Below are 10,901 nucleotides of genomic sequence, written 5' to 3'. Positions count from 1 at the left end.
TTTCTACAGGATGCTGAGGAACAACCGCATCAGCTGCATCCACAATGACAGCTTCACAGGACTGCGCAATGTACGCCTGCTCTCCCTGTACGACAACCAGATCAGCACCATTGCACCGGGCGCTTTTGACACACTCCAGTCTCTCTCCACACTGTACGTCTTGGGTCATGAGGGGGATGCTCTCAGGCTGTCCACATGGCATTGGAGGGCTGCAGGGGGTCCTCTTGCCTGGCAGCTGTTCAGGTGATGCCTTTGTGCTCCCTCCCATGTGCAGGAACCTGCTCGCCAACCCCTTCAACTGCAACTGCCAGCTGGCCTGGCTGGGGGACTGGCTGCGCAAGAGGAAGATTGTGACAGGGAACCCTCGGTGCCAAAACCCTGACTTCCTCCGGCAGATCCCGCTCCAGGACGTGGCTTTCCCCGACTTCAGGTGTGAGGAAGGTAACTCACTGGCGTTGCAGCGCTGGGGGTGAGGGGAGACCAGGCTGACCCTCCCAGGATGACAGAATGTTCCCTATCCCAGCACTTTCTCTGCTCCCGGGATGTTTGGCAGTGCCCTGTGACAAGCCAGTAGCTCAGGAGGTCCCTCAGCCCATGAACACCCTCCCCTAATGATGCACAAGTTTCCCTTCCCCGCCCAGCCCTCACAGCTGCACTCAAATACTCATGAATGGCTCTGAAACCACTCTGAGAGGAGTTCGCGCCAACTGCACTGTGTGGCCCTTGTACGTAGGCAGGTCTGTGCTGGCAAATGCTGTGCCCTGGGTGCTGGCAGGAGCAGATGTGTAGGCAAAGTCCACTGGGATTCATCCTGCTCCTTTCCTCCTTCCCTTCTCAGCCTCACGCATGCGCTGGAGCTGGGCAGATGGAGCAGACAGGGAGTGTGCGTGGGGAGAAAAGTCTCTTTTTATAAATTTTTTTAAATTTAGAGCAGCTTTTGAGCCCTCTGGAAAATATTTACAAACAAATCATCCTTTCTTCTGCTTTCCCTCCTCCACCACGTCAAAGACTGAAGGGTTGCATCCTGCGCCTTTCCTAACGGTGCGAGATAGCATACGGTTGTCCCAGGGATGCCTCTCCCACAGCATCTCATCGCCTTGGCTGGGAAGAGGAGCAATGCCAGCTCCTCTGGCTGCTTGGCACAGGCTCTGCTCCCTCCAGCCTGTGTCTGGGAGATGGATGAAGGAGATTTTCAGGAGGATCTGCAGGGCTGAACTCCTTCTGCACCCTTCTCTCTGCTGTCCCTGGAACAGCATGTTTGCTTGAAAATGGTGAAAATCAGAGCAGCCTTGAGCTGACTAGTTGTATCCACACTGGTGGGAAAAGTGGTTTCAGGACTCAGGAGTGATTCCTGCACTGCTGACTCTCTGCCTGGCTGAGACTATTGCCCACAACACCCTGCTTTGAGATCAAGGGGGGATGGATGGTCGGCATGGGAGGGGAGCTGTCCTAGGCGGGCACAAGGCATTGAATCTGGCCTCACACAATGCCCAAGGGCTGAAGCCCAGTAACTTTGTGACTTTCTTGCCTGGTGCAGGTAAGGAGGAGACCAGCTGCATCCCCCGGCCCCAGTGCCCGCAGGAGTGCACCTGCCTTGACACCGTTGTCCGCTGCAGCAACAAGCACCTCAAGGCCCTACCCAAGGGGATCCCCAAGAATGTCACAGAGCTGTGAGTAGTGGATGAATGCCCAAGCTCTCCCTCCAACCGCCATCAACTTTGCAGCTCTGGGTGGGGGTCCTCTGCTGTGGGTTGGCAAGTATCAGGGCAGAGATACTCCTTCCCACACCCCTATCCTGGCCCAGTAGTGGGAACAGGATCCCCACCCATCCAAGGGACCCTGTCCAACCCCGACACCATCAAGGGACTTGGCAAGAACCTCTCTGCCAACTCACGGCTACCAAGGGTGATGTGCAAAGGGTACTGTCACAGCATCTGGGTCCCTGCTCTTTGGCCCTTGGGAGGGGACAGCAAGGGACAGCCACCCCCTGCAGCTGCAGTCCCCGCATAGCTGTGCAGCCCAGGGCTCTGCAGTCCCCAGCAGCCTGCCATCAGTGGCAGAACATCCTGCCTCTGCCAGCTCCTCGGCCCGTCTCTGCCATCCCCTCTCACTATGGCTGCAGGGATGCCCTTGGCAGCCCCGGTCCCGAGTACGTGGGCAATGGGATGTGGTTTGCCTGGGGTCAGTCACCCATTACTATGGGTGTCAGGGAGATACCTAAGCATGCCAGATCTGGATGTGCAGGATCCGTGATGCCCATCGCTGCAAAAGGGGCTCTGTACTCATCTGGAATGGGGGACAGCAGCAAGTCCTGTGTGCAGACACTGGTTGTGCATATCACCCCCACACACCTCTCCACTGTCTTGCACTACCCTCGTCTCTCTGCCATCCCCCGCTCTCTCTCTCACATGCTCACACATGCCTTAGTAACGGTTATAGCCTCCCACACTCGCATTGGATGTTTAAACGCAGCACATGGCTGGCTCTACTTGCACATGTAGGCTGCTGGGAGACTGTCCTCAGGGACCTACATGCAAAGCCCCTGGGTGTGCTAATGTGCTCACATGCTAGCTCCCCTGCCAGCCCAGAGCTATCCCAAGAGCCCTGTGGACCCTGTGTGCTGAGTGGGAGGTGATACTGGAGATGCTTCTTGCAGCCCAAAGTCCATGGTGGTGCACAGGGGAGAGAGAGGGGCCAGATGGAGGGGTCTCCTGCTTCTCAGCCACCCCAAGGTGCTTTTATTCTCCCTTGCAGCTACCTGGATGGAAACCAGTTCACTCAGGTCCCTGGGCAGCTCTCTACCTTCAAGTACCTGCAGCTTGTGTAAGTAGCCAGAAGCAGGAGCCTGAGCAGTCCTGACCCACTGCTGAGACCTGTGGGTGAGGACAGAGGACGTTCCCATGGTGTGTGATCCTGAGTAGGGGCCTGTCAGTGTGCAGGGACCCCAACATCCCTCTGTGTTCCCTCTCTGCTCTGGAACACAGCTAGCTGACAGCAATGCTTAGCCCCTTGGGTGCTTCCTACCTGTGCTGGTGCTGGGCATGAGGCAGAGGGGGACAGTAGCATTGCTGCCATCACCCTGTGTGACAGCCCTGTTGCTCCCTAGGCGGCTGTGCGGTGCTGCTCTTTGCACCACATTGCAGCTGAGCAGGTGGGGGAGCACTGAGGGGGGACAGGGCCCAGCTGGCTCCAAGCCCTGGGGTTTCTGTTTTCCAGTGATCTGAGCAACAATAAGATCAGCTCCCTGAGCAACTCCTCCTTCACCAACATGAGCCAGCTCACTACCCTGTAAGTATTGTCCCTGTGGCATGCCACACCAGGCTGCAGCTCAGGCAAGCTGCAGGGGACTGTTCCTGGGGGACCTCAAAGACTGGGGGTTGCTGGAGACACCAGGGTCTCCCCCTTCTGCCTGGGTGAAGCTGAGGTTTGAGCTGGAGCTCATGCAGGGGCAGAGTGTAGCCCAGGGTGTGTTTCTTGCAGCACACACATCTGTCTTGCCTGCTTCCCTTCCACAGGATCCTCAGCTACAACTCCCTGCAGTGCATCCCTCCACTAGCCTTCGAGGGCCTCCGCTCCCTCCGACTGCTGTAAGTTCCTGCCCATAGCCCTGCTTGACCCCTTCTCTGCTGCCACCTGTGTCACTGTGTCTCCTGTTCTGGAGTGGGGTGCAGGCAGGAAGGCAGAGGCTGCAGGAGGAGCACAGGAGGGCTCATCTGCCTCATTTGGGACCGTGACAGTGGAGTGTGGTCCAGCTCTGCTGCACACACCTGGGCCTGTAGGGTGGGGGCAGCCCAGGTGGTCTGAGTCCCTGCTGCCCACCCTGGAGCCTGAAGACCTTGTGTTCTCTTCAGGTCTCTCCATGGGAATGACATCTCCAGCCTCCCCGAGGGCATCTTTGCGGATGTTACCTCCCTTTCCCACCTGTAAGTATCTCCCACTCCACAGGGCATGGGGCTGGAAGCAGGCTCAGAAGACCTTAAAAAACACAAGGCTGAGCCTGGCTTCTCTGGGGGCTGAGCTGCCTCCTCCCTTCTCTGGACTGGTACTCGTGACAGTATTTGTGGGGTAGTGGGGAGACTTGCTGCCCTCCCCATGCTCAGGCTCAGGTGCAGGTGTGGAGCTGAGCCTCCCAGTGCTGCTAGGGTGTCCTTATGGTCCTAGATGGATGTGGTGTGGGGTCCTTCCCCAACCTGCTAGTTCCCCAGCATGCAAGTCAAGCCATGCAAAGTGTTGGCACTGCTGTGGGTTGGTGGGAGCTGCTCTGACCAACACTCAGTGTGTCATTAGCTTTCTGCCAGTGCACTTCCCTGCAACAGCTCCCCCAAATCTGTCATCAAGCATCTTCCTGCCAGTGGTGGTGTTTTAGCCACTCTTTGAGGAAGGCAGTACCCCAAGAGCACTGCCCCATATCCACCATCATGAACCCCTGGGGCAGAGGTTCAGTTTTGCACATGGTGTCTTTTTGGTCCCCTCCCTGTCTCTGTTAAGCTGCTCCCAACTGCCTGCCAGTAGCCAGTCCTGCTCATGGCATCCTGGAGGATCTCAGGCTGTTCTTCATTCTGCAAAGAGCATCTTGATTTCCAGTCCTGACCTCCCTATGTTTTTTGGGAGCAGCACTACTCGATTTGCTCTGATTTCCCTTGCCAAATCCTGTGCTGCCTTTGGCACTGCCAGCCAGCACTGCCAGCTCCCACAGGCTGAGTTGTGTCACCAGCTGGCGCTGTGGGTGCTGTAGCCCCAGCGGATCTGCTGTCCCTACTGTTTGCCTTCTGGGCTGCCATCTCCTTCCTTCATCACAGGTGTTGGTTACACCAGTCCTCCATCATCACTGACCTTTGCAGTCAACGAGGATGCAAAGAGGCATCCCACCTCTCAGCTTCCCACATCATCCACTGCTTCCCTGCCCTTCTGTGTTGTCAACCCTCCCTTCTCCTCCTCCTGTCCCAGAGCAATTCTTTGCTCTCCCCTAATGCTGTCTGCATGAGCTCTGGCCATGACCCACTGCTTGTTCCCATCAGCCCACTCCTGTCCTGCATACTTGTGCAATGGAGCCCAGGCTGGCCCTGCAGCTCCCATGCAGGTGGTGTAGTCCCTGCACAGCCTCAAGGTGCTTTGCCTGGTTTGTGCTGGCCCCAGGCAGCTTTGGCCATGTGCTGAAGAGAGACTGCCAATGATTTCCCTGTGGCCAGTGGAGGAGAGCCCCAGGGCAGAACATGGGGCAATGCATAGGCTGTGGGGCTGGTAGCAGGGTGGCCTAACTGGTCAACACTGTGGGGCTGTGTGCCCCAATCATCCAGCATGGGCAGCACCTCTGGTAGGTTCAGAACTGGAGGAACACTGGCAGCCCAGCCAAGTGATGGAGTTGTGCCCAGTCCCAAGGTCATCGAGCCCAGTTCCCTCTGTGGGGCAGTGGATGCAGCTTTGCCCTTCTCCATCTCCAGAGCCATTGGGGCCAACCCCCTGTACTGCAGCTGCAACCTGCGCTGGCTCTCCAGTTGGGTCAAGACGGGGTACAAGGAGCCAGGCATCGCCCGCTGTGCTGGGCCCCCTGACATGGAAGGCAAGCTGCTGCTCACCACCCCTGCCAAGAAGTTTGAGTGCCAAGGTAAGAGGTGCCCTCTGGCAGGGCAGTGGGCATCATGGAGAGCCAGGCCCCATGCCCAGCAGAGCAATGCTCTGTGAGTCAGTGGCTCCACGATTTCATCTGTTGAGCTGTTTTGTGGAGGAGGGAGACGAGGATGCTTCTATCCTCTTATCTGGTTGTTGGCATGTCCCTGGTGATTGAACAAAGTTGTGGGTGCCCATTGCCTAGTGCACAGCCCATCAGCAGGGCTGGCTCTGCCCCCAAGTCAGTACCCACAAAAGGACACATCCCCACCACTCCCTGCACTTATGGTCATCTCTGTGCCTCCCATCCCACAGGCCCACCGGCCCTGAGCGTCCAGGCCAAGTGCAACCCCTGCCTCTCCAGCCCCTGCCAGAACCAGGGCACCTGCCACAATGACCCCCTTGGCTTCTACCGCTGCACCTGTCCCAGTGGCTATAAGGTACCATGGTCCCAGGGATTCCCAGCGCATGGGGACATGTACTGCAGGGGGCAAGGGGGCAGAGTGGGAGCATTGCCATGCCCCTGGGGCTCACTACCTGCAGGACCATTTACCCTCCCTGTGCACCACAGTGTCCCTCTTGAGTGGCATGGGGGAGAGTTGGGCAAGGTGCTGTGGAACCCTCCTCGCTCCCACCTCTCCATCCTTCCCCAGGGCAGGGACTGTGAGGTGGCACTCAGCGGCTGGCCCCCTAAACCCCCTGTGCCCATGGGGGGACCTGCCAGCTTCAGGAGGGAGAAGGAGTTGGGTTCAGGTGAGTGCTAGACAGGAATCCATGAAAGGTGGGTGTTTGGGCAGTAGCATGAAGCGCTGGCATCCCACAGAGAGTTGTTCCAATACTTCTGCCCCTCCTGCATGCTCCCTTGGGCATATAGCTGGGATATTTCATTCATATGGTAGTTCCGGCCCATGCTGCCTGGTTCCACTTCCCCATGTCCCCCAGCCCTGCAGGCTCCTGGGCTGGGGCCATGATGAGGTCCCATCACTGCATGGGAGGTAAAGGGCAGTGGTATTTGGGTATGGGGTCCGGCTGCTGGGGTCCTGGGGTCACCACTGCTCCCTGTGAGGCTGCCATGCCCCCACCCAACCCTCACTGCCCTGAATGCTTCAGGCCATTCTGGGAAATGGGGTGCAATTAGCAGCTGAAGGCAGATGGCAGGCTGGGGCCGAGGAGGTGAGCTGCACGGCCCCCTGTGTTGAGTGGCCTCTCGGCCTGTTGTGTGGCAACTCAGCATCCTTGGGCAGGTTGCACTGCCACCCATGCCTGCGCCTGGTGTTCGACAAGGAGCACCAAACCTAGCTCTCAGTGTGCATGTGTGCTCTGAGCCAGTGTCCTGTGCTGGTCATTTTGGGTGAACCATCCCAAAATGCTCCATTTTCTTTTCCTCCTTGATGCTGCCCCTGCCCTGTGGCAGGTGCCTGTGTCCAGCAGGTTTTGAGGGCCCAAGCTGTCGTGCCACCAGCGACCCTTGCAAGGAGCACAGCTGTGAAAACGGGGGTTCCTGTGTGCCCAGTGCCACCAACTACACCTGCCTGTGTCCTGCCAGCTACACAGGTACCCAGAATGGGGGCTGGCCATCCCCAAACTGTGCAGACCTGGCAGGGGAATGTACCCAGTGCTTCTGCCTCCCACCCATGAGGGCTAATAGCTCCTCTGTCTGCTGTCCCAGTGCCCATCACCATGGCCTCTGGGCTCAGCTGCCTTGAGTTTGGGTACACCCAGGTGAATACCTGCACCCTGGGATGCCCTCAGTGCCTCCCTTAGGCAAGAGCTGCCTCCAGTGGAGCAGAGCCCTGCAAGCACGGGGGTGCAGGCTGTGGGCTTGGAAGCTCCCTGCCTTGAGACGAGCCCCCCAGGGGTTCCCCCTGCCCCATGGCGGTCTGGGACTGCCCCTCTGGTCCTGGAGCTGCTGGGCTTCTCCTCTTCTGCCTTGCAGGGGATTTCTGTGAGCAACCACGCGATTTCTGCTCAGCCGAGCTCAACCCATGCCAGCATGACTCCACCTGCATCTCCACCAGTCAGGGGCCCAGGTGAGCCCCCCCTCCCCAAACCACTTTTTCTGGCTGCCTGCAGGTGAGTAGATTTGCTTTTGTGGGGGCTGCAGCTCACATGCTGGCAAGGGGGCATGAGGAGGGGCATGCCAGGAGGAGCAGGTGCCCACCAGCACAGCAGGAAAGAAAGGGGCAGCACTGGGCCCTCTGCTTGCCACAGGTGTGAGTGTGCACCCGGCTATGTGGGGAGCAACTGCAGTGAGGACTTCGACGACTGCCAGGACCACCGGTGTCAGAACAATGCCCGCTGCCAGGATGAGGTGAACGGCTACTCCTGCCTCTGCACCGAGGGCTACAGGTAACACCAGGAAGACAGGGGGCACCAGGGATAGTGGGGATGGTTACGTGTCACCCATCCATCCATCCATCCATCCATCCATCCATCCATCCATCCCCCTCAGTGTGAGAGGAAACAGTGAGGCTGGGAGTGTGTTTCTCTGGGGATGGAGGCTGGGGGGAGCCCAGCGCACAGCTCAGCATCCAGGCATCCCTCTGGTGCCAGTATCTAAAGAGCCTCCCTGGGGTTCCCAAATCAGGGAGTGCTGTCAGAGCCCTGTGGAGCAGTGGACAGGGTGGAGAGCACTTTCCCAGCCCCCTGCCCAGCAGCCCCCTTGGTCCCACAGTGGCCAGCTCTGTGAGATGCCGCCCCATGCTGCTGGCCAGTCTGGCCTCTGCGAGCGAGCTGAGTGCCAGAATGGGGCCCCATGTGTGGAGCGGGGTGCCCGTGCCCTTTGCCAGTGCCTACCCGGCTTTGGTGGCCCCAAGTGTGAGAAGCTGTTGAGCGTCAACTTCGTGGACCGTGACACATACCTGCAGTTCACCGACCTGCAGGACTGGCCCCGCGCCAATATCACCCTTCAGGTGAGGGCTGGGGGGATATGGGGGTATTGGGGGTGGTGCACTGGGGATGCTGCCCCAGGGATATGGGCTCCCACCTCTCCCTCTAACAGGTCTCCACAGCTGAAGGCAATGGCATCCTGCTGTACAACGGTGACAGCGACCACATGGCTGTGGAGCTGTACCAGGGCCATGTCAGGGTCAGCTATGACCCTGGCACCCACCCCAGCTCAGCCATCTACAGGTACCTGCCACCCTTCCCCACCCACTGTCCCCACCAGCCCCGCTGCATGGGCTTGAGGGCATCCCTGGTGACCCAGTCATCCCCACCAGTGCTGAGACCATCAATGACGGGCAGTTCCACACTGTGGAGCTGGTGACCTTTGACCAGATGGTGAACCTCTCCATTGATGGCGGCAGCCCCATGACCATGGATAACTCGGGCAAGCACTACACACTGAACAGTGAGGCCCCTCTCTACGTGGGAGGTAGGACAGGGACCAGGGAAGTGATGGAGGGCATGGGGGGGCATCCAGGTGTGCTGACGGTCCTGCTCTCCCCACTGTGGATGTCAACTCGGCTGCCTTCCGCCTCTGGCAGCTCCTCAATGGTACCAGTTTCCACGGGTGCATTCGCAACCTCTACATCAACAACGAGCTGCAGGACTTCACCAAGACGCGGATGACACCAGGGGTTGTGCCAGGCTGCGAGCCCTGCCGCAAGCTCTACTGCCTGCACGGCATCTGCCAGCCTGCTGGCGCCCAAGGCCCCGTCTGCCACTGTGAGCCGGGTTGGGATGGGCCCCACTGCGACCAGCCCCGTGGTGGCCCCTGCCAGGGGCACAAGTGAGTGCCCTCGCTCCATTGACTGCCCCACATTGACCCATCTGCCCCATTGGCTGTCCTGAAGCAATGGTCCTGACCCACTGACTGCCCCACAGAGATCCACCTGCCCCATTGGGTCTTTGGCTACTCCAGTTCATTGGCTACCCCGCTATAACTGAACCATTCCCTTTCCTCATTGGCTGCCTCACCACAACTGCTCCACTCCATTGGCTCATTGGCTGCCCTTTCCTCATTGGCTGCCCTAACCACCCCTCCCATTGGCTGTCCACTCCCGTCCCCTGTGGCCGGTTCATAGTGGTGGTGCCATGCTGTGGAGGTGCTGTGCCATGCCACTCGCACTGAGTTGTGCCAGCTCTTCTGTGCTGGTGGTATCATGCCAGACCCACAACAGTGCTGTGCCACAATGGCTGTACTATACCAGTGCCATGCTGTGGCAGTGCCATGACAGTCCCAGTGCAATACTGTGCTGGTGCTGATGCTGAGCCATGCCATGCTTGGTGTGGGTGGGCTGTGCATGCTGGTGCCATGCTATGCCATGCCAGCAGGTGCCTGACAGCACTGGGTGCCCACAGGTGTGTGCATGGGCTGTGCCTGCCCCTCGACGCCCTCTCCTACAGCTGCCAATGCCACGAGGGCTACCAGGGTGCCCTCTGTAACCAGCCTCTCGAGCCACCTGATCCCTGCCGCCACCAGCCCTGCATCCATGGCCACTGCCACCTCACCCCGGGTGGCCATCCCACCTGTGAGTGCCACGATGGCTACACTGGAGCCCTCTGTGACCAAGGTAGGCACTGAGGAGGTGGGCGTCCAGGGAAGGCAGTTCCATGCCGTGACACCAGGCTGAGCATTGCTGTCCCACTGTCCCACAGAGCCAGAGTGCCACGGGGAGCCAGTGAGGGACTTCCACCAGGTGCAGCGGGGCTATGCCATCTGCCAGACAACGCGGCCAGTGGCCTGGGTGGAGTGCCGGGGGACCTGCAGTAGCCCTGATGCTGGTTGCTGTACTGGGCTGCGGCTCCGACGCAGGAAATATGCCTTTGAGTGCAGTAATGGTGCAACCTTCGTGGAGGAGGTGGAGAAACCCAGCAAGTGTGGCTGCAGCCAGTGCCTGTGAGCGGCCACCAGCCCTGCAGAGCCAGGTGGCCAGCAGGGAGACCTCCCAGAGCCAAGGACCTGCCTTTGCCCTGCGGGCACGGTGCTGCTCTCTGGGTGTTCCTGAACTGCAGCTGCATTGGAGGAGCCCGGCAGAGGGTACACCTGGTACATCTAGAAGGTTGGGAAAGAAAAAGGACAAAAAAAAAAAAAAGAAAAAAAACCACAAACAAAGCAAACGTGTAGATAGAGAATTTTTTTAAGAACTGCAGCTACACAGATGTGTGGATACGGGGTGGGCGCCCTGCCCAGCTGCCCCCATCCTCTCCCTGCAGCACTCTGCCTTCCCCCCAGCACAGCCCCTCAGCCATGGAGGGCAGTGCCTGCATCCCCTGTGTGTCCCCTCCCTGGCCGCCCTGTCCCTTGTGTCCAGTCCACCTGGGGCTTTTAGGGCTTTCCCAACACCTGG

The 10,901-nt window shown here is 59.1% G+C and overlaps 1 protein-coding gene across 1 annotated transcript in view; it reads left to right on the top strand.

Moving 5' to 3' along the window:
• Positions 1-10,611, top strand: part of SLIT1 (slit homolog 1 (Drosophila)) — a 16,235-nt gene extending 5,624 nt beyond the window's left edge. The window contains 20 exon segments of the mRNA XM_009085013.1: positions 10-153; positions 275-441; positions 1,538-1,670; positions 2,755-2,823; positions 3,217-3,288; positions 3,516-3,587; positions 3,852-3,923; positions 5,442-5,605; positions 5,923-6,047; positions 6,261-6,299; positions 6,302-6,360; positions 7,022-7,161; positions 7,544-7,637; positions 7,819-7,956; positions 8,282-8,519; positions 8,609-8,739; positions 8,829-8,984; positions 9,050-9,340; positions 9,913-10,124; positions 10,210-10,611. Coding sequence (XP_009083261.1) covers positions 10-153; positions 275-441; positions 1,538-1,670; positions 2,755-2,823; positions 3,217-3,288; positions 3,516-3,587; positions 3,852-3,923; positions 5,442-5,605; positions 5,923-6,047; positions 6,261-6,299; positions 6,302-6,360; positions 7,022-7,161; positions 7,544-7,637; positions 7,819-7,956; positions 8,282-8,519; positions 8,609-8,739; positions 8,829-8,984; positions 9,050-9,340; positions 9,913-10,124; positions 10,210-10,454 — 2,761 coding nt within the window. The 3' untranslated portion in view covers positions 10,455-10,611.
• Positions 10,612-10,901: the final 290 nt, after the last annotated feature.

The sequence above is a fragment of the Acanthisitta chloris genome, unplaced genomic scaffold (genome assembly GCF_000695815.1).
Source record: "Acanthisitta chloris isolate BGI_N310 unplaced genomic scaffold, ASM69581v1 scaffold30131, whole genome shotgun sequence".
NCBI lineage: Eukaryota > Metazoa > Chordata > Aves > Passeriformes > Acanthisittidae > Acanthisitta > Acanthisitta chloris.
Note: the sequence above shows the minus strand (reverse complement) of the source record. Positions and strands in the feature narration are given on the sequence as shown.